This window comes from Thermobia domestica, chromosome 11, assembly GCF_964235325.1.
Source record: "Thermobia domestica chromosome 11, izTheDome1.hap1.1, whole genome shotgun sequence".
Taxonomy (NCBI): Eukaryota; Metazoa; Arthropoda; class Insecta; order Zygentoma; family Lepismatidae; genus Thermobia; species Thermobia domestica.
In genome coordinates this window covers 87,540,276-87,562,416 of record NC_137464.1, presented here as the reverse complement: position 1 = coordinate 87,562,416, position 22,141 = coordinate 87,540,276, and the positions used below count along the sequence as shown (strand labels likewise).

General features: G+C 34.0%; 1 protein-coding gene across 3 annotated transcripts in view; it reads left to right on the top strand.

Moving 5' to 3' along the window:
* LOC145664262 (uncharacterized) overlaps nt 1-16,477 on the top strand; it is a 300,981-nt gene extending 284,504 nt beyond the window's left edge. For all 3 annotated transcript variants that reach the window (XM_081730772.1, XM_081730771.1, XM_081730770.1), the window contains exons 5-8: nt 2,998-3,239; nt 6,033-6,242; nt 13,374-13,566; nt 14,897-16,477. In XM_081730772.1, coding sequence (XP_081586898.1) covers nt 2,998-3,239; nt 6,033-6,242; nt 13,374-13,566; nt 14,897-15,035 — 784 coding nt within the window. In that variant the 3' untranslated portion in view covers nt 15,036-16,477. The remainder of the gene's footprint in view (nt 1-2,997; nt 3,240-6,032; nt 6,243-13,373; nt 13,567-14,896) is intronic.
* Nucleotides 16,478-22,141: the final 5,664 nt, after the last annotated feature.

The following is a 22,141-nucleotide window of genomic DNA, read 5'->3' as shown; positions in this document are numbered from 1 at the left end:
ATAACAAATTAAAATGTGTACAGAAAATGTATATATCATATACGAGGCGCCTAGTATCAAAATCCGCCACATCCATTTCATTTAGTTTTGAGTAATCTCGCAAAACGTGCAGTGAAGCTCCATGTACACGCGTACAAAGTCCCATATTTGAACTAGTTTTTAGTATGAGATATTAAGCTTTTAAACAGGATTCTGTTTCCATGGAATTCCTTTAGTTCAAAAATATAACAAGCGATATATTACTCAATTTCGGTAAAAAGTGTATTTGGCTGCTTTTGATACTAGGCGCCTCATATAAAGATATAACAATTGAAAGCATTGTATAGAATATATATCGTACATATGAAGTAACTAGAATCCATGTATGGAAAATATAACAAATTAAGATATAAATTGAATAACCATACATCTTACATAAAAATATTACAAATTAAAATAAAGTTACACATGAAATAACTATGTAACACACATCATAGAAAACATCACAAATTAAAATGCATATGAAATAGTTATATATGGTATATAGATATGCAGTGAAATTTTGTTGGGAAACATTGAGATATAAAAATAAAATTAGATCGTAAATTACGCCCAACACCCTTTTAGCTTATTCTCATAGAATTCAATTATGCTTAGAATATATAAGTATAAATGTAAGGTAGTTTTAAAATAAGATTTACTGAAACACTCATTCATAAATTAAAACTATTTGGTTCATGTTGTCATTTTATTAATATTCTTATTTTCACCTGACATTTATTTCAGCAATCTCACTGCTAATTTCATGAGAGATATCTCTTTTATACAATTTCTACTTGAACTATACGTAGCATATTTTAATAATTACAACAGGTTGAGGTAAAGATATTAAAGAGGTAAAGGAATTTTTCGTCTGCCAAAGGTCAGTTCCCTTGCAATGGTTTCACCCTTTATCAGGGATGAAGTTTCAGGACATCCACGATTTTTAGGTATTATAGTTAGGCATTAACTCAAGGTATGATTAATCCCGCAAGAACTAGAGATTATTTGTCTAGTTCTGAATAGAGGTAGAAAACTTGACAAAGGGAAGGACCCGGTTTCCTTGAATATGACTTTAAATAGCTTTAGAACCATTGATTGCGACTAAATTTAATGTGTTAATTTACTAATTTATAAAAATTTCATTGACTTTCCATTTTCTCGTGCTCTTTGTTCAGAAATAATACTCTATTTGTCAAATTTCATTCCATGTAAGAATGCGTTCTTTTTCTTTCTTTCTTGTGGTAAACAAACACCGTGTGCGTGGATTTTCTCGGGGTTCTCCCGTTTCCTCCCACTTTCTTCATTCCACCATTTCATTCATCACTCATCATCACCGTCTCCCTTAGCCTAACCGGCATAACTGTGGGACGTAAAACTCAAAAATTTAATTTCATTTAATTTCATTTCATTTTTTCTTTCTTTCGTCCATTATACTCTTCTGTTTCTTAGTTGTTACTTTCTTTTATTTCTCCTATCATACTTTTGACCGTTGTTAATTCTGATTCAAGTCGGCTGTCGTGACCTCTTTCATAAACGTAAATGCAACAATGATTTTTTTAATTCCTAGGTTGAGTTTTACTCTCAATAACAAATTGAAAAAAGAAACCTAGCAAAGTAATTTTAGTACTCCTACATGTATTTTTTCAAATTAAAGAATTATGAAACAAAGAAAGCAGCGTCCAGTAAAAGTTGATTTCGATCTTTTTTAAGAACACTCCATTTTAGTAATGGTGGCCCCAAAATTTTTTGTCTCATTACACCTTTCACTAATCTTTACACACCAATGTCAAGTAAACTATATTATTAAATCTTAATTGTCTATAAGGTTTATGTCTGAGATTGTATAAATAATTATGTAAAAAGATTGTTTCTGAAGTCAAAAATACATCCATAGTAACCAGATGCAGCTACTGCAACAGATTGCAAATAATGTATCTGAAGTATTAGAGCAGCGTTTGAGTAAAAAAGAAAACTTTGTTCTCCAATGCAGGACAATATTCATACATCTATCAAATATTCATACAAAAAAATTAAAGAAAAAGGTTCACATTTTGGTTTGCATGAGAGCTGAAACCGCATCCAGTAACATTGAGCATACCGCAATGAGCTTCTAATTTCTTAACATGGAAAGCACATTTATACCTGAGACGCTCTGCTTTTCGTGTATCGTTGACAAGCTGCTTCAGTCACTTGACAATCAAGAGTCTATCTTTCATAGCAGTTACGAATTTCTTCATTTAACAGCGCATGTTTCAACTTTTTCTTATCAATTTCTGGGCAAGTAACGGTGGAATTAGAAATGATTAACAAACACGTTTCACAAAAGCAATTAAATATGAACCTGGTCCATACAATTGAATTCGAGTTTTTTGTACGAGTTCAGAGAGTGTTATCCAAAATGTTCCTTGTCGGTTTTTAATCATCTTATAAAAAGTTAAGAAAAATCAATTGTCTTACTTTATTTCAAGTGCGCTAAGAAGCATGTGGTACTGCTTTTAATTTCATAAATGAAATGGAGTATACATAATTATTAAAATTCTCATTATGTTTTACAGTACATGGTATATATGTTTCATTGATGTAGTAATATTGCAGTAAGTTATAGAAATAGCTAACTTTTAAACTTATGTTCAGCAGTGATCATTATGTTTTAAAGTGAATACTAACTAAATATTATAGAAATAAGAATGAATATAAACTTAAATCAATAAATATGAAAGTAGAGAAAAATATTTTTTCATGTTCGTATATTTGAAATATTGAAGTATCGCTAGGAAGCAGAAACACGTCCGCATGTGCGTGTATACGTCTGGTATTGCAACTGCTGTTTTCACAACCTACGAGTCATACTACTGATAGCAATCATTTTCTTTTCTTATAGAGCTTGATTTCTGTACTTATAAGTAAGAACTATTTATTTATGCTTTTGTGTCCGTTAATAAGCCTACTAATTACAATTTTTTCTTACTTTCATAGGATTGTTGGAATAACAGCACTTGGAACAACCATAATTTCTTGTGTCTTAATTTTCGTTCAAACAATGCTGGATATCAAGACAGTTCCAGAGCCTGTTCATTCCTACCCAAGTTTCCAAACATTCTTCATAGCGTTTGGAACAATTTTGTTTGCTTTTGGAGGAGCTTCTACATTCCCTACAATTCAAAATGACATGATACATAGAGAAAAATTCCCAGTTAGTGTTGTTATAGCATTCACAGGTAAATAACAATCATAAGTAATTTCTGATTTACATTGTGTAGTATTATCTGGTAATACCTACAGTATTACATATTAGTAATATTATAGTATTACCTACAGTAGTAGCAAACATACAAGGCTTTTAAGTGAGGAGTGTAATCTCTTTAGAATATTTTCTCATTATCCTGCGTTTATCCATCCTACAAAACACTCAGACGAGTGCTCAATACTGACATTATCCTGACATCTGCACGCATGAAATAGGTTTGTAGGAAGGTAACTAGTTGTAGCAAACATTTTCATCCATTTAGTTACTGCATGCTTACATTATGTGATTTCCATTAAGATTAAAATGTGAAAAGTGATTTTCATTCATTCATTGTGACAATGTGATTTTCATTAAAATATGTAACGTTGCTTTCACTAAAATATGCCATGTACTTTTCATTAAATTCATAATGTGATTTTTATTAAAATACGTAAAGTGATTTACCGTAAGATGTCCAATGTGATTTCCATTTAAATATACACTATAAAGTAATTTTCATTAATATATGGAATATGATTTTCGTTAAAACATGCAAGTTTTTTCTTAAGTAGATATACCTAGAACTTATTTTGAAGTTTTCTGAAGTGCTAATTGTGATAAAGTAATTCAGATAAGATTTTCATCTTTTTGAATTTTATTATTACTTTCGAGCGAAGACAGGAAACAAGAAAGTATGGTAACCATGAAAAAGATTGAATTCGAAATGTCAACAAATTTACACGTTTCATGACCTCTACATACCGAAAATGGGAGTTTTCACTGTCTGTCAGTCTGTTCGTCCGTTAATCCTAATGTGCGCTTTCCTATTCATGTTCTGGAATACATTTTAAACTTAAGGGATTAAAAAATAATATTCTTAGTTTATTTTCTAATTTCCTTATCCCAAAAGATAAGGGTAGTTTACTGAAGGGTGAAAAAAGGAAGGAATGTTTCTTCTTTATTTTTCACAAACCAATAATATTTTTCACAAACAAGCGTATAATGTAGTGTAAGTCGTTTCTCTGGGAAAAGTTCCAAAAGGGTTGTTTACTCTTCGGGACGAATTCTTTACGGACAATTTTCTCGAACTCTTGACAATTTTCACAAATAAATATTCATTTAACAAACCTTCAGTAGGACATAAATATCCAGAAGGTGTAGTTTACTCTTCGGGTGATTTTTTCCAGACCATTTTCTCAAGTGTGATTCAAGGGACTTTGTTCTTATATAATAAATAAGTGTTTCATTAACAACTCGAAAATATGGCAAAATTAATTTGCTATGAAAATGTCTATAACGAAAAGTTTACTCTTGGGAGTGGGTTCTTTTCGAATGATTTTCTCAAACCACAACTTAGACAAATTTGTTAATATTTCATTACAATATTCATATACAATATTTCATACATAGTATATATATATATATATATATATATATATATATATATATATATATATATATATATATATATATATATATATGAAAATATCTTTTTAATTTCATAAATATTTTATTCAGAAACCTACAATATGTCATAAGTCAATTTGCATGAAAATATCCACAAGGGGTACTTTACTCTTGGGGGTTAGTCTTCTTTTGGACAGTTTCTAAAATATGACTCATGGGATTTTATTGTTATTTCATAAATAAATATTTCTTAACAACTCTATAATGTGGCCTAAGTCATTTTTCATTTAAAATCCACAATGGAATAGTTTGTCTCCGGAATTGACTTTTTCTGCAAACTATTTTGTCAAAATTGTTTACTTGATTTTCTTCATATTCCTTAAATAAATACTTCTCTAAAGAAAAAAACCTACAGCAGCCATGAATAATTTCACATAAAGAAATTCACAATAGGTAGTTTGCTCTTGTGATGAACTATCTTCGATACAAACTTCTCAGAAAACGCCTATAATAATTTTGTTCATATTTTATAAATAAATGTATGCGTAATAACTACAGCATGACATGATTTAATTTAACAAGTGTGAGAGAGAAAATTTAGTGTGGTGGCCTGTACTTTTTTATTTTGATGGAGTTCTCAAATTAGTTTATTTTGCAAATTTATTTGTTGCATCTATGAGCAGCAAATCATAGCTAAAGGTACAAAGCAATCACTTTGCAACGCTATTTTCATTAACACATACAGTACAATTCTCATTAAGATGTATAATGTAGTTTTAGTTAAGATGCATGATGTACAGAAATTTGTTACACACACTCACACACATACGAAAGCAGATCGATCTAACAACGGCAACAGTAACGGCAACATGAGTCCGTACTAATTTATGCATTTTCTGTTGTATGTGATATTTTAATAATAGCTTTTCGCATGAATTTTCTGTATTTATTGTGCTTTTGTTATGAGATCCGAAGTTTTGTGGTGGGTGTATATTATTCTTGAGACAAAATTATGAACAACGCAATTTTATAACTGTGATTTATTTTCAGTTTTAATTTAAAGTTATTATTGAAAACGATCTTATTTTCATTGCCATTCAAGGTAACTTTATTTACGAGAAGGTTTCTATCACACACTAAATATCTTTATATTTTTATGTTTTTATATTACAGATTGTCCTTTTATGAAGTTATGCAAGTTACTTTCATTTACTCACTCACTATGGGTTTTATTCAACCAAACTTCGATATTTTCAGTAAGCCAGAGATTTTGTTTTTAGTCACTATGATTTTTATGGGGCTAGATGAGGTATTTTTAAATAGTAAAATAATACAAGGTTCTTATTTCTTTTAAAATTAATTTAATATATTCTTCTAGTGATACTGGTGCTGTACGTACCTGTAGCTGCAGGAGGCTATTTCGTGTTTGGAGATGACGTGAAAGGAAATATTTTATCTTCTTTAGATGAAACGGCTCCACTTGTAATTGTAGCAAATGTATCCATGTTAATTCATCTTGTAATGGCATTCTTGATTCTAACAAATCCACTTAGCCAACAAGTGGAACATCATCTGAAAATTCCCAACAGTAAGTAGTATTATTACTACTATCAAAAACACTTTTAATATTATTTCTTTGTAGTTTGATACACAAAATGCATTTTTAATATTTATTAATAGCAGTGGTCGAAGTGAGACGGTATGCAGTGATATGCCATACCGCCTCTGGTCTTTCAGTGATGAAGGTATACCGTCTATGGTTTTCCAATGATTAAAACATACCCTCACTGAAAAGTAGTTGCTAAATACCTTTAATAAATTCATTTTTATAATCAGTAATTGACAAATAGATTTGCACGTAAAATATTTTATTTCTTATGTAGAAATAATTTCTTAAGTTCACAACGCCACCTTTTTCCTACCTTTTGTTTTGAAAATGACGTTTCTGCAAAAAAGTTCACCTACAGTAGTTTGTTTTTTTGATGTGCCATATTGAATTGTTTCTTTGTTATATATGTTTGTATGTGTGTGCCTTCTTGCCTTAATGTATATAAATGAAGTGTTTTGAGCACTTGCGGGTTAAGAAGTTGTTTGCTGTTGGAGCGAACCTTCCGGGTGTTTGGAATACCCCACAGTCGAATAGGGGACCGGGAGCTTTCCCGCAGGAAATTATGAATATCCTCATTCGGTTTTTGAGCATTTTCATGTATAATACAACATAAGGGGATAGTTTTTCAGAACGTTGGAGGAGATCAAAGTCTCTCTATGCCCTCCCTTCCTTCACACGTTACTACAGAGAAGCTCTCTAATGGTTTTCAGTCATTATGTAAATTGAAATGCAATATTTTAGGCAACATATCCTCACTGTATTTCAACATTTAGGTAGCCGGTATGTCGAGTCAAAATCGTAATCAAACATACCGCCTCTGGTTTATTTCCACTTCGAACAGTGATTAATAGCATATGTTTCCTAAATTAAATATCTTTCTAATTATTCTGCGTCATAACTTTATGTTCCCCTGTAACGTGGGTTCCTGTCACCACGGCATGGCGCGTCCTCAGGTTGCGGATCGAGGAGAAGGCCTCTAGATATAGAGGTTAGCTGCGAATATACTGAATAAGCAGTCGCGGACAGCCGACTAGAAGTGGTCCTCCAGCTTGGGGGTTTGGGTAAGGTTAACACCCTCATCCTGTAAAAAAAGGTACTTGTTCAGAAACATTCACAAAAGCCTCGGACAAGGACTGATAACTTGGCACGACCTCGGCAAAAGAAAATGGACATGAGATTTGGAACATGGAATATTAGAAGTCTTTATAGGGCAGGCGCGTTAAAATCTGTTACGAGTGAGTTAGAGAAATACAGGATGGACCTAGTAGGAGTTCAGGAAGTTAGGTGGGAAGGAAATGGATCTGAGAATTCCGGAAATTTTACGTTCTTTTACGGGGAAGGAAATAAAAATCACCAGTTAGGAACAGGGTTTTTCGTTCACAAACGAATATTAGCAGCAATTAAACGGGTTGAATTTGTTACTGACAGACTTTCTTTTATTACTCTCAAGGGACGGTGGTGTGATATTATTGTTTTAAATGTACATGCTCCAACTGAAGATAAGGGTGACGATATAAAGGATAGTTTTTACGAAGAAGTGGAACGGATATTTGACCAACTCCCGAGATACCATATGAAGATTCTATTAGGGGATTTCAATGCGAAGGTAGGACGAGAGGATATTTTCAAACCGATTATAGGGAACGAAAGTTTGCATAAGGAAAGTAATGACAACGGTGTTAGACTCGTGAACTTTGCAACATCCAAAAACCTAATCGTGAAGAGTACAAAATTCCCACATCGCGACGTTCATAAATACACTTGGACATCACCAGACGGAAAAACGAATAATCAAATTGATCACGTTTTAGTAGATAGAAGAAGACAATCTAGCATAATTGACGTCCGGTCGTTTAGAGGGGCTGATTGTGACACTGATCACTACCTGGTAGTAGCGATAATACGGGAGAGATTATCGTTCAATAAAGGTAATATTCGATGTCCGAAAACGGAGAGATTTAATTTAAAGAAATTAGAAGAGAGCCATGTAAGAAAGGAATACCAGATTGAAGTTTCGAATAGATTCTCGGTTTTAGAAGACTCGGAATGCACTAGTGTTGAGGATACTTGGATTGAAATTAGAGATAGCATTAAAAGTTCAACAATAGAAAAATGGGACACGCGGAAATACGTAGGAACAAACCATGGTTCGACCAAGAATGCATTAAACTAGCAGAGAAGAGAAAACAGGCAAAATTACGGTGGCTACAAAATCCGAATGAAATAACTACACAAAATTTCGCAGATATCAGGCGGGAAACTTCCAAAACCTTTAGAACAAAGAAACGCTAAAATTTTTTGAAAGCTAAAATTAAGGAACTTGAAGATAATAGTAAAAATAAAAATATTCGGGACATGTATAAGGGGATAGGCGAATTTAAGAAAGGCTATCAACCTCGTGCTTATATATTAAAGAAAGCTGACGGAACAGTTCTCACTGATACGGATAGCCTCTTAAATAGATGGAAAGATTTCTTTGACGATTTGCTGAACACGCAGCCAAAAACTAATGCGCGTGGAGAAAAGGAGATACACACCGCAGAACCGTATATTCCAAAACCCAATCGAATAGAAGTAGAAGCCGCTATAAAGAAATTAAAGAAACACAAATCTCCGAGTGTGGATGAAATTCCGGCTGAGTTAATTTTAGCTGGAGGCGAAAAATTGTGGAACAAGATACACAAACTCATTCTCCTTATCTGGAACAAGGAAGAATTGCCACAAGAGTGGAAAGAATCAATCATTGTTTCAATTCACAAGAAAGGCGACAAAACTGACTGTAATAATTATCGAGGCATTTCTCTTCTGTCAACATCCTATAAAATCCTTTCAAATATTCTATTAGCAAGACTGACCCCATACGCAGATGAAATTATTGGAGATTATCAGTGCGGATTTAGACGAAATCGATCAACTATCGACCAAATATTTACCATTCGCCAAATACTCGAAAAAAAGTGGGAATACAATATCCCGGTACATCAACTATTTATTGATTTTAGAAAAGCTTACGACTCGGTTAGGAGAGAAACATTGTACAACGTTCTTACAGAACTTGGAATACCGAGAAAGCTAATTGGATTAATTAAGATATGCTTAAGTGAATCCCAAAGTAAAGTCCGGGTAGGAAAATGTTTGTCCACGAGCTTTCACGTCCAAAATGGCCTGAAACAAGGAGATGCGTTGTCGCCATTATTATTTAACTTTGTCCTAGAATACGCTATAAGGAAAATCAAAGATAGCAACCAGGGCCTACAGTTGAACGGTATTCACCAGGTGATGGCATATGCTGATGATGTAAATTTAATAGGGGATGATAGGAGAACAGTAGAAATAAATGCAGAGATCTGCAGGGACATGGGTTTAGAAGTAAATGCAGAGAAAACTAAATACATGGAAGTGCGTCGGGACCGTAATACGGCAAATTGTGGGGGCGTTAAAATATTAAATAATACTTTCGATAAAGTGGATACTTTCAAATATTTAGGATCAATATTAACAGATGAAAATCATATTCACGAAGAAATTAAATGTCGACTAAAAGCAGGGAATTCGTGTTATTATTGAGTTCAAAATCTCTTGTCGTCGCGAATTCTGTCGAGGAATTTGAAGTTTAAAATATATAAAACGATAATCATGCCTGTTGTTCTGTATGGTTGCGAAACATGGTCACTTACTCTGAGGGAAGAACATATACTAAAAGCATTTGAGAACAGGATCCTGAGAAGAATATTCGGACCCGAGAGGAACGAGAATGGGGAATGGCGGAAACTTCATAACGAGGAACTACATAGTTTATACGGCTTACCCAACATTGTTAGGGTCGTCAAGTCTAGGAGGCTTAGGTGGGCAGGTCATGTAGCTAGAATGGAAGAAAGTAGAAACGCTTTCAAAGTCTTGACTGGAAGACCCATAGGAAAACGACCATTAGGAAGACCTAGGCGCAGATGGGAGGATAATATTAAGATGGATCTCGCAGAGATAGGAACACAAAGTAGAAACTGGATGCAATTAGCTAAGGATAGAAGTCAGTGGAGATCTTTTGTGAACGCGGCACTGAACCTGCGGGTTCCATAGGCCATAGAGTTAGTTAGTTAGTTAGTCATAACTTTATGTCGAAGTAAAACCCTTTAATCTTAACATAAGTGTTACGTGAATTTTAAACGAGTAGCCTTGAAAGAATTATTAAAAATGTGTAAACACTTATTAATAATTTGATTTTAAAGAAATTTACATTCCTGAAAGAACCGAATATGTGCCACTGTTACCGTGGAGATATTTACCAAATTAATAGTTATTTTTTTTTTCTTATTTGCTTTTCAATTAAGCAAACAAATACTACGAGCATAGTGGAAACTAAAACTCATTTTAGAAACTAAGCTAACCTCGCACTTAAAATAAAAAAGGACAAATTAACAACAAGCGGAGCACAGTCGGTGAACCAAACTCAGAAGTTCCGGTATACAAAGCTTGTGAACACTCCAATGTTGCCGAACACAACCTTTCCCTGGCCGAGCTTGGCCGCTAAATATAGCGATCTGCATTAACTAGACAATGGGCTACTTGCCCACCAAATTTGGTTCAGATTCGGCCAGTATCTACCAAGGTATAAAGTACAAGCCGAGTGGAGGCTGTCTCTGGCAGAGCTCGACCATCAAACATAGCTATCTTTATTGCTTAGACAGTTCGGCCTCTTGTTACCAAGAAACAAAGTACCACATACATTTATATACAACTGTAGTGAAACTATTAGCTCCCTTATGATTAGGCTACGCCAGGAGCTAATAAGCTGCGCTCAACTGAAGTTCATTTTATTCAAGTTACTGAAAAATCAGAAATAAGAAAAGTTTGATTAAAAATTTAACATTAAAAGAAAGTTGCATCAATTAACAGATAAATGAACACAAAAATCTTTAATTGTATTTTGCTATTGTTTATAATCTTTAGTAGCAGTTGCATTTCGAAATGTGTACCAAGCAATGACATTAGGGTAAATATCTTTGTGCAACAGCAAATGTACCTATTCAACGGAATAGAGTATTGTATTTCATGTAAATACACGTTTCAAGATAGACTACCCAACAAATTCGGTGTAGGGTACAGTAATGTGTCTTAAATTTTGTTTTACTATATTCTTTTCCATTAAAATAGATGAGTATGTAGACTATGTAAATATTCCTGCTTCATTTTGAGAGCTCATTCTCGTGTACCTTGACAATTTTCCGATTTTTTTAAAAACTGTTGGCCAACCACGAATGGACGAATAAGAAGGTTTTCATTCAAAATTAAATTACTTCTAATATTTACCTACATTCTGTTTCTGAAACATACTGTAGTTAATGATAAAAACCCGGCAAAACTGAATACACTAATTCCTCGTTTTATCGGAATATATAATGAGGGACAATAGAGATCTGATGGTACCGATTATGTGCGCAAGTTCCAACACTTAAGTTAGTGGCTTACGATCACATTATCTAACGATCTACAATCACATTAAGAAAGAAAGAGGAACAATACAGTATATTGTACGTACTTTCAATCAAGAACGCTATCCAATCTAACAGTGTAAAATACCTAGTACACTGTAAATGTACACTGAACTACATATTTCTTAGTTTAAAATATAGACTTTCATACTTAATTAGCTGCTTCAGATTTTGTCCGTTGCTTCCGAAATCTACTAAATCGAGGTTCTAAAACTGATCGATAAGTATATATGTGAACATTAAATTACGCCATTAAACAAAACATGTATAAACTGTAATAGATTTAACCTCAGCAAATATGGAACTATATCCATCATGTTTCTGGAACTTACTATAGGAATAACGTAACACTTTTCTGACCAGAGTATATCAGGGTGTCTATCGGTCACGCAAGTCACGAAAGCCATGAAAAAGTCACGAAATCAGAAAACGGTCATGAAAATCAAGAAAAAATCACAACATTTAGCTTTTGGGTTACGATTTTTTTAATATCTGTACAAATATAAGTAGAGACTGCAAAATTTTGTTCTATAAAATGTCAAAATTTACCACCAAAAATGTCTATGGTCTGCTTTAGACGGTACCAAATCACAAGCGAAGCACGCTTCTATCGCACGCATGAAAATTGGGCCCAATTCGCACCCAAATCGCTCTTGGAAATGTTACTAAATTTTGTGATTTGGAAAAGAAAAGGTCACGAAAAAGTCACGAAATTTCATTTTGGAATTTTAGTAGACACCCTGTATATGCTCTTATTTATTAAATCTAAAATAAGGTGTGTCAGTTTCGACAACTTAACATTATCTTCATCAGATACTAACTGAAACAGATATATCCAGAAACAGGTATCTGACAGATTGATTGATTGATTTTGAGTTTTACGTCCCGTTCAGCAGCGAGGCTATAGGAGACGTGGACCTACTGATTAACGTGGAATCCGAACCACATGAGCTCCCGCCGGGAATAGAACCCGGGTCTCCCACGCCAAAGGCGCGTACGCTAACCGCTTAGCCACGAAGGAGCTCAGGTATCTGACAGACAAAAACTGGTGGATGGGTAATTAAGTCTTGGCAGGTGGCCAATAGAACAAGTGTAGGAAAGACACAGGTGGCTTCCAAAGCGAATAATGTGTGGTAAGCCTTTCGCTTTTGAGTTCATATTTCAATATTCCGGAGACATCTCTGATGGTTCTGATGAAACCATCGTTAAGCTGTCGAAACTGTTACACCTTATTTTAGTTTTAATAAATAAGTGTATATACTCTGATCACAAAAGCGTTAGTTAATCAAATATGGACATTTTTGATGACAATATATTAGAGAATTGGATTATTAATCGTATTATTTTAATATTTTAAAATCATACCTATAGTGTTATAATCTTACATACAACTATAAATTTCCACTTTATAAAAAATGGATTCATGCAAGCAAAACTTAAAATGTTTAGTTGTATATTTAGTTTATATATATGCACATTGGTGTCCACATTAAACTGCTAAAATATGTATATAAGTGCAGTGATAGTAGTTTTCACCATGCTTTGTGTAGATTTTTATTTACCCATTTCTTTTTGAAAGTATGATGATTTTATTAATTGTAAAAAAAATATTACTTTTAAGGTTTCAATTGGAAGAGAGTGTTACTTAGAACGTTGCTAATGATCTTAATGGTTTTCATTGCGGAAACAATTCCTGATTTTGGGAAGATTTTGTCTCTAGTTGGATCCTCAACTATCACATTGCTTACCTTCGTTTTTCCTCCTTATTTCTACATGGTTCTTTGCGATCAGAAGAAAGAGAACTGGACTGAAAGGTACGTGAGTAGTGATATCCAGAAAAAATGATACACAGTTTGTGTACACTCAGTTGAGTGCTGTTAACAGAGTAAAACACCATTAGCTGACAGAAATGTAACGAGTTTGATATATATATATACATATATATATATATATATATATATATATATATATATATATATATATATATATATATATATATATATATATATATATATAAACGTCCTTAAGTAAATTGGATTATGTTTATTTACAGCAAGGTGCTTACTTGGCAAATTTGTGGCTAAAAGCAAAATTAGGAACACGGCATACTCAAAAACCATATGCAAAACAAAAACAATATATAGACTAAACTATTGACTAGAGTTTGATCTTAAATTTCTACAAGTGAAGTGGGATATAAATATTGTCTACTATAGTTTTGTGTATTGTTAACTGCATTCATATTTCAATTTTTCACATCAGACACTTTTTTTTTTTTTTGCTCGAATTTCCTGATTTCACGACAAGTAGTCTACATATGGCAAAATTAGGAGAAAAGTGAAGTGTGTGCGCGAGAAACCCCATATTCCATCAGTACAGGAATATATAATTAATTTATGCTATCAATGTTTACCAATTAAAGGGTTAAACCACAGTTGCACTGTTTGCGTAGTCACGACACTCTTACCAAAGGCCTGGCATATCTTCTGCCCAGCTGCAGCGTCGTTTGAACCCAGTTTGAACTCGTACAGCGTAAACGCCCTTATGACGTTCTGTGGAGGTCCCATGTTCACTCTGTCCTTACGCAAATTTACTATGTAACTGAACTGCCACAACCAGATAGTATGTTGGATATACCCACACCAAGAATTGACCTTCACCTTTTCTCTATTCGCATTCAACTCACGGTGTAAGTTTCAATTGAACACAGACCTCTACAAAAGGGTCAGAACTTCCTTGATTACCATTTTAATTAAGATAAATTCCTGAAAAAATAAAAATATTAGACTTCGGTATACACTTTGATAAGTATATAAACATACATACATGAAAGAAATTGTTTAAAGTTTCATCTGCAATTTTCTGAATACATTTATGAATGTAGTAAGTAAAAATCGATTAACCTTATTACGAAAAAATGTTATTCACATGTTATAGCTTAGATTGTAATTATTTTTTTCTAAACATTGCTCACATTCGTAGCCTAAATATTATAGCTTGTAGATTACAACATGTATAAATTTAAAATTTTATACTACGTATAGGAACGCATGACATAATTAAACGAAAATATTAACTTTATTTAACACTTGTAAACTCAAATAAACGTAAATGTGATGCTATGTAACACTCGTCTAATTGCAGATCAATTCCACTATGCTTACGTATTTACCTATGGTGTTTGATCGTCATCGGAATATTTGGAGGAATTGCTGGTACCTACAGTGCCATCTTGGAAATTGTAGCTCCTGGATCTTTTAAATCTCCATGTTACGTATGTTGATTCTGTTCTCAAGGCGTAAGACAGAATGAAGATCCCATACTAGTGTTAATACTTCTATCTTCGGGAAACATTCTCACCATTTTTGAAGTGAAAGTAGATTGCATTTTATTGCCACAAAGAAAGTTGTAATTACTTAACAGAACTGAATAAGAATATTTTGTCTGATGTTAGTAGTGAGAAGTGCGATATCAGTGGTTTCTCAAGCAGTGTAGTGTTTATCCAGGCTGTAAAATGTTGACTTTTACCTATACTCGTAGCAAGGCATGGAGGAACAGCAAAATAAGATGGAAAATACTGGCAACCTGGTACGTTTACGTTCGTACCAGAACAGCAGCAACAACATTTATATTCTGTATTAACTTTTTTCAGGCTTATGCCCTTGAGTATCGTATAAGGACAATCGTATTTTCCATGTGTCTTGTGCTCATTGTACTGCCCCTCAAACTATGAATCACTAAGGTAAATAATTCCCATTGATAGACAATATACTGGCAAGGAATAGAGCCATAGGCACCCGAAGAAAATTTTCTAGGGAGGGGCTCATCTCCCTGGTTGCTGTATTACGTTTGGTAGTTTTTTTTTATTTGTATTAAGAAAATCTTAAGAAATTTAACTTTTCGTGAGCCAGAGGGGGGACCGGGCCCCACCCTGCCCCCACCTTCGGACACTCATCAGTACAGCTAACTATTAGATGAGGCTCTGCATACCAAGAAAGCAAAAGACCGGTTAGTGTCTTTCCGAAGCAAAGACCTCTCTAAACAAATGTAATTTAAAATTGTCTCACCACATTGAAAGAGAAAGATCAGTTTCAATTTTGAGTTCTCGCCCTCCACTTGATTGCTTTCTCTGTCCACTTTATTACCGTTTACAGAAGAGACCAATTCCATAGCTGGCCGTTTGATAACATGCTTATCTCAGTGACGTAGTATAACAAATAGAGGGCCAGCCATTAAAACAAGGTTCAGTGCCATTATTTTAAGATCTCTCCACAGTGTATATTCAAAAATAGGCGGAAAATCCATTAAGATCAAAGACAGAAGTATTACCAGGATCCAAGTTGTTTGATAAGATTTTCTTTCATTAGACGTAAAATGTCTTTTGCTTCCCTGAAACGTGTAAGCCCATCTTAAAAAGCACAAGATTATAGACAATGTAATGAACCCTTCCTGTCCTTTTCTTTGTGTTGTACTGTACCTAGTTGTATAGACCCTAAGTCTGTTAGAAAATAATAAATGCATCGATTGTGTATACTTGCAAGGTCTATATTTATTTATAAAGAATAAAGGTCTATTCTGCGAAACTGTATTTTTATTGTCATGAGAAAGTCTTTATTTTGTAAAGCTTGAAACTTTGCTTGTTAAATAAGATACATGTGATAAATATACAATGTATGTATGTATGTATGTATATGTGTGTAAATAAAATAGATTCTATAGTAAAATAGTGTTTATTACACCAGAATAAGCCAGAAACAGTGTTAGTCAACTTCAAAGGAGACACGTGTGTCAGATCAAATACTGAATAAGAATTTTCGGTTCTATCTGGGTGGAACTGCTTATGCTTGATCAATCTGTTGGGATTATTAAATTCAATTTTATTTTTAAAAAATCTTACAAATCTCTTGGATTTGATAAGTTACAACCAAATATTAAAAATGAACATTACAAATAGCAATATCTTGCAATTCTTTCACTTCACAAATTAAAATTCAAGTTTTGCAAGTCTAGAGAGAACCGAATATTAATGCGATTAAAACAACATTGTCGACAAGGCTTACATTAAACCGTTAATGAAAGACTCAATACTGTGATTGAATATAAAGAAAAATAATGTGCTACAACTAATAGTCTTTGATGGCTTACATGAAAAGTAAATCTAATTTTCATTATATGAAATACATCAAATCGTCAACACAAATTTCTTTTTGTCGGATACGGAAGGAAGTAACCAGGCACAGTTTGCTAAACATACAGATTATAAAACACTAATCAGAAAATAAAATTTCACAGCAAAAATATTATCAAGAAAATACAGCAGATGATTGGTCTAGTTCCGAATTTATACGTTACCAAACTCCAGTTTTACAATTATTGCAAGATTATGTTTATGTTAGACCTCGTTTTTATACAACGCTAAAGCATCAGTACAAAGATTGAACAGCTGATGAACTGCTCATTACAACAATACCCTTGAAGCAACTTACCTAGAAACAAGCATCCCACGGTGAGGTCAAATACGAATGTCCTTGCCTGGAATTCTTTACTCGCAGCACAAGATATCAAAAGGTTAACATACAAATACTGAATGAAATAATTACAACCTTAGGAATCCTACATAGTTTGAAATGGATTACAAGTCTACTAATCTCATCTCATTTACATTTCCTTTTTCTTGTCATTTTTCATATTACAACGAAATTTATGCTTCATGTAAGTTGTTTTCCCTTAAAATTTATAATAAAGTTACTTGAATAAATGTTCGACTAATGGTCTGTTAATATTCATTCTCAACTACCATCCTAATTCCTTTGAATAATAATAAAAAGTAATATAAAGTTTTATAAACCACTTTAATGTCGACCCACCGACAATCTGTCTGCAACTTCTCGACAGATACGGCCCACCATTTGAGAATAAATGACCTCAAAAACGTACTTACAGTCTACGAATTCCATATTTTGAACGTCAGTACTTTTTTGTACATAAATTTATCACACAAAGTATTTACTTGACTAATATATCTATCAGTTCTATTTCTTCCTTCAAAGTGGGGATACGGTTGTTCAGTAACAGAGCGCTCATTTCTGGTGCCAGAGATTCCTCATTCGATCTTAGATATGAAAGTTTGTGGTAAACAAAATCGTGTTCGTGAGTTTTCTTAAGAGTTTTCTTCTTTTCTCCTCCACTATCATTTCATGAATTATTTTACAATAATTAGTTTTCATTTGTCATTCATCTCCATTAGCCTACCGTGCGAGTCATCGTTTCATTTCAGCTTTTCATCCAGGAGTTTCTTTTCTAGTTTAACATCCCGCACTTTATGTACTTTAGGCTAAACGAGCAGATGATTAATGAAAGTGAATAATTATGAAGTTATCTTTTTGTGCACTTCCACCAAGAATCGAATCTGATACCACACACTCAAAGGCACACGCACTAGCCACTAGACTAGCATGGAGGGCTCTCGGAGAGTTTATTCTCTACTTAGACAAATTAGATCAATCAAACATGTGTATCTCTGATTCTTTCGAATTCTAACGGTGTTCGTCTAACTTGAAGTATGTACTATGATTTTTGTTCGTTGAAGTATAAAATCCTGAGGCAAATATACGGATCCAAGAGCGACGGAAATGGAGAATGGCGGACACTTCATAACGAGGAACTGCATAACTTATACCGTTTACCAAACGTCGTTAGGGTTATCAAGTCTATGAGGCTCAGGTGGTCAGGTCATTAGATAGAATGGAAGGAAGTAGAAACGTGTTCAAAATATTAAGAAAAGCCAATCGGAAAAAGACCATTAGGAAGATCTACGCGCAGATGGGAGGACAATATTAAGATGGATCACACAGAAATAGCCACACAAAGTAGAAACTGGATCCAGGTTTGCTAAGAACAGAAGTGCTCTTGTAAATGCGGTATTGAACTTTTGGGTTCCATAAGCTGCAAAGTAGTGAAATATTGTATTTGATTCTTATTTATTTTCCTTATTCAACGTCTATTAAAATAGCGCAGAAATTATCCAGTTTCTTTGGGGTCACCCTTGTGCCGCCCCTACAGGTTCAAATGTGTAGATATTAATGGAATTTAAGATTAAAAATAATGGGCACTACCTTTTACCCTACTTCGATACAATATATTGTTCTCAAGTTATGGCTGTTTTTGCATGTTTTCGACAAATTTTCGCCTGGTCATGGTGCCGAAAGGAGGCAATTCAACAGGCAGGTTGATTTACACTTTTCGTCTTATCTTGATGTCAAGAAACAACTCCCAAAATTGTTGCTGTTGTTTGGAAACACCCTGTATATAAATATATATACACAAACCCACTATAGACAGGGGGCACGGTAGCTCAGTGGTAGAGCGCTTACCTCTGGTGCGAGGGGTTCCTGGTTCGATCTCCAGGCAAGTAAGTTTGTAGTGGACAACATCATGCCCGTGAGTTTTCTCGGGGTACTCCTGTTTCCTCCCAGTTTCTCATTCTACCAGTACTTCCATCATCATTCACTTGCCTTAATCATCGTTTCCCTTAGGCTTAAAAGGCATAATTGTGGGAAGTTATTTTTTTTTTCAAATCCAATTCCTAGGTATAATACATAGACCTAAATATTTTGCCCTGAAATTATCTAGACGCCAGACTTGTATTTCCAGTCTCCATTGCAACCTGGCGTCCAGGTTTTTTGACGCTCATCACCCTAGTGATCCGTTCCCCCAAACGAACCTTTTGAATCCGCTAGTGCTGTGGTATAAATAATTTCTCTGGGAAACATCCAAAAGGGGTAGGTACTTTACTCATGGGAGTGAGTATTTTTGCAATGATCTTTCTCAAAAACGACTCAGGCGATTTTGTTCATATTTGATAAATAAATATTTCTTTAATAGGACTACAATAAGGGATAAGTAATTTCTCATGAAAAAGTTTATAAGGAGTAGTTTACTCTAGGACAGGTATGTACAACTTGGAACAGAGGGTGGGCCAATCATAGAGGAGGGCCGTATGAGACACTGTGCATTTTGATAACAATCGAATGGCCTATTTAATGGAGAAACTCATTCAATGTACACTAATATCACAAGAACACAAAAACTGTTATAACGGTATTCAAAATATTTATTTACTAAAGAAAAGCAGAAAAATCTATATCATTATCATTTTAGTGGGGAATTTGTTTCTTCATTTTCTGAACTAGTCTGTCAATGTTCCGTGGTACACTGGATGTTATTTTCAAAGGTGGACATCAGTTATCCAGGAAATAGTTTCAATTTAGTGTAAGATTAAGTAAGAAGTATATTTTCAATAAGGGGTCAGGCAGGCCGGACCGTTGCGTGTTACTTGCCACGGTGTTACTTGCCACTATTGGAATTTCGTGTTACTTGCCACGGTTACCTTATCGCATATTTATCTATCTATGACAGCGTGTCCGTTGCCACGCATCTGCATCTAGATTTGACCTTGAGGGGTGGGAGTAATTTAACTGTGTTGTTTTATCTTGGCTGGAAAGCTCATTCTAGTTTCTTATAATAACGAAACACACTTCCTTCCACAATTCCTTCTTTATATATATTTCTTCTTTAATGCTGGGCGTTTCTCTATTTCCTCAATTAATTTTTCATAGTCTTTATCACTAATTAAAGACATGCTAGTCACTAATCAAAGAATGTATTAGTTTCCATTGCGAACACTTCTTTTCACGCGCTACACACGGAACGAACTGTTACGTGAAAAAACTTGTAGAAAACATTTGCTTTTTACCTTTCTACTTGGAGATATCTCGGCAACTTTTCTGTTGCCTCGCCTCAGTGACCGGACTCCCATAAGACTCAATGCATTTAGCCAGAGCAACAAAATAGTTGCGCGACAAAATGTTGCCAGTGAGCGGTAGGCCTACCGCTCACTGGCGACAAAACAGTTGCGCAACTATCTCGTCGCTGTCGCCTGCAGTCAGCAACTTCAAGGAGACAAAACAGTTTTGTTGCCATACCCTCGCTCACTGGCGACGGCAACAGAAAAGTTGCCGAGCATTTGATATCACAATTTACATAATCGGCAACCGGAACAGTTCACATAATCGCTGGTTTCGGACATTTAAAAAAAAAAAAATAAAACTACCGCTCATTTCAATGGTTAAATAAATAAATTTAAATAAACTTTTGAAGGTAGCGTCAACAGGGGCGTTATTTCAGATTTCACTTGAGGGGGGCAAGAGCACCACCGACATAAGACTTTCACGTTTTATACTAATATATTAGTAGACAATTGATTAAAGTATATGTATTTCTCAAACTCTTAGGGAGCAATTGCACCTCGTGCCCCCCCCCTCCTAAATGACGTCCCTGAACGTCAATGAGTGACAAAAATAACAGCATTATGTAAGCTAATGCGAACAGGAACAATTATTCGAATCAAAAGATAACAAGAATAACGAAACTATAAAACGACTGGAAATAACTAACAGAACGAAACTAACAAAAGCGGCAATCCGACAACACTGTACCGTAACTGTACTCTCAGATGTTCTACGTATAGCCATAATATAAAAATTGGCTTTCTTCGTTCTTCCTGTGTATTCTTCACGTTTTAAAATCGGCTACTTTTATACTGTACCATTTTTTCTTTTTTATATTTGAAATGGAAAGAAAATTGATAATGATAATTTTATCTCTATTTTTCTAGTTGTAGGAAATTAATGAAAGTAGTAGTGTGTAGTATGACAGCGATATGTCATTATCGATTAATGTACGCTCATGTCCAAAATGATTGTCGCATATCTATAAATGTCTTCTTGTAAGAATATAATTTGATAATGATTTTGGAGGGTACTTTTAATACTGATACTATGTGTATAATCGGGAAATGTATATTTGTGGTAAATTTCATAGGAAAGAATTATAAATACGAAAATTAGAATGAGTAAAACAAAATGTTGCTAAATGGACAATAAAGATTTATTTTCGTTTTATTGTTCTTACTCTTTTGACATGAAATTTTCCACATACATGTCTTTGCTGATTATACACATACTAACATTATAAGAAATACCGGGCGAATTCGTTATCAAATTATATTCCTACAAAAGCATATTTATAAACAATAATTTTGGACATGAGTGTACCTATCTGTGTTGTTTTTTCTTGGATGGAAAGCTCATTCTAGTTTCTTACAACAGCAAAACACACTTCCTTCAATAATTTCTTCTTTATATATATATTTCTTCTTTATATATATTTCTTCTTTAACGCTGGGGGTTTCTCTATTTCCTCAATTAATTTTTCATAGTCTTTATCACTAATTAAAGACATGCTAGTCACAAATCAAAGAATGTGTTAGTTTGTATTGCGAACACTTCTTTTCACGCGCTACACACGGAACGAACTGTTACGCGAAAA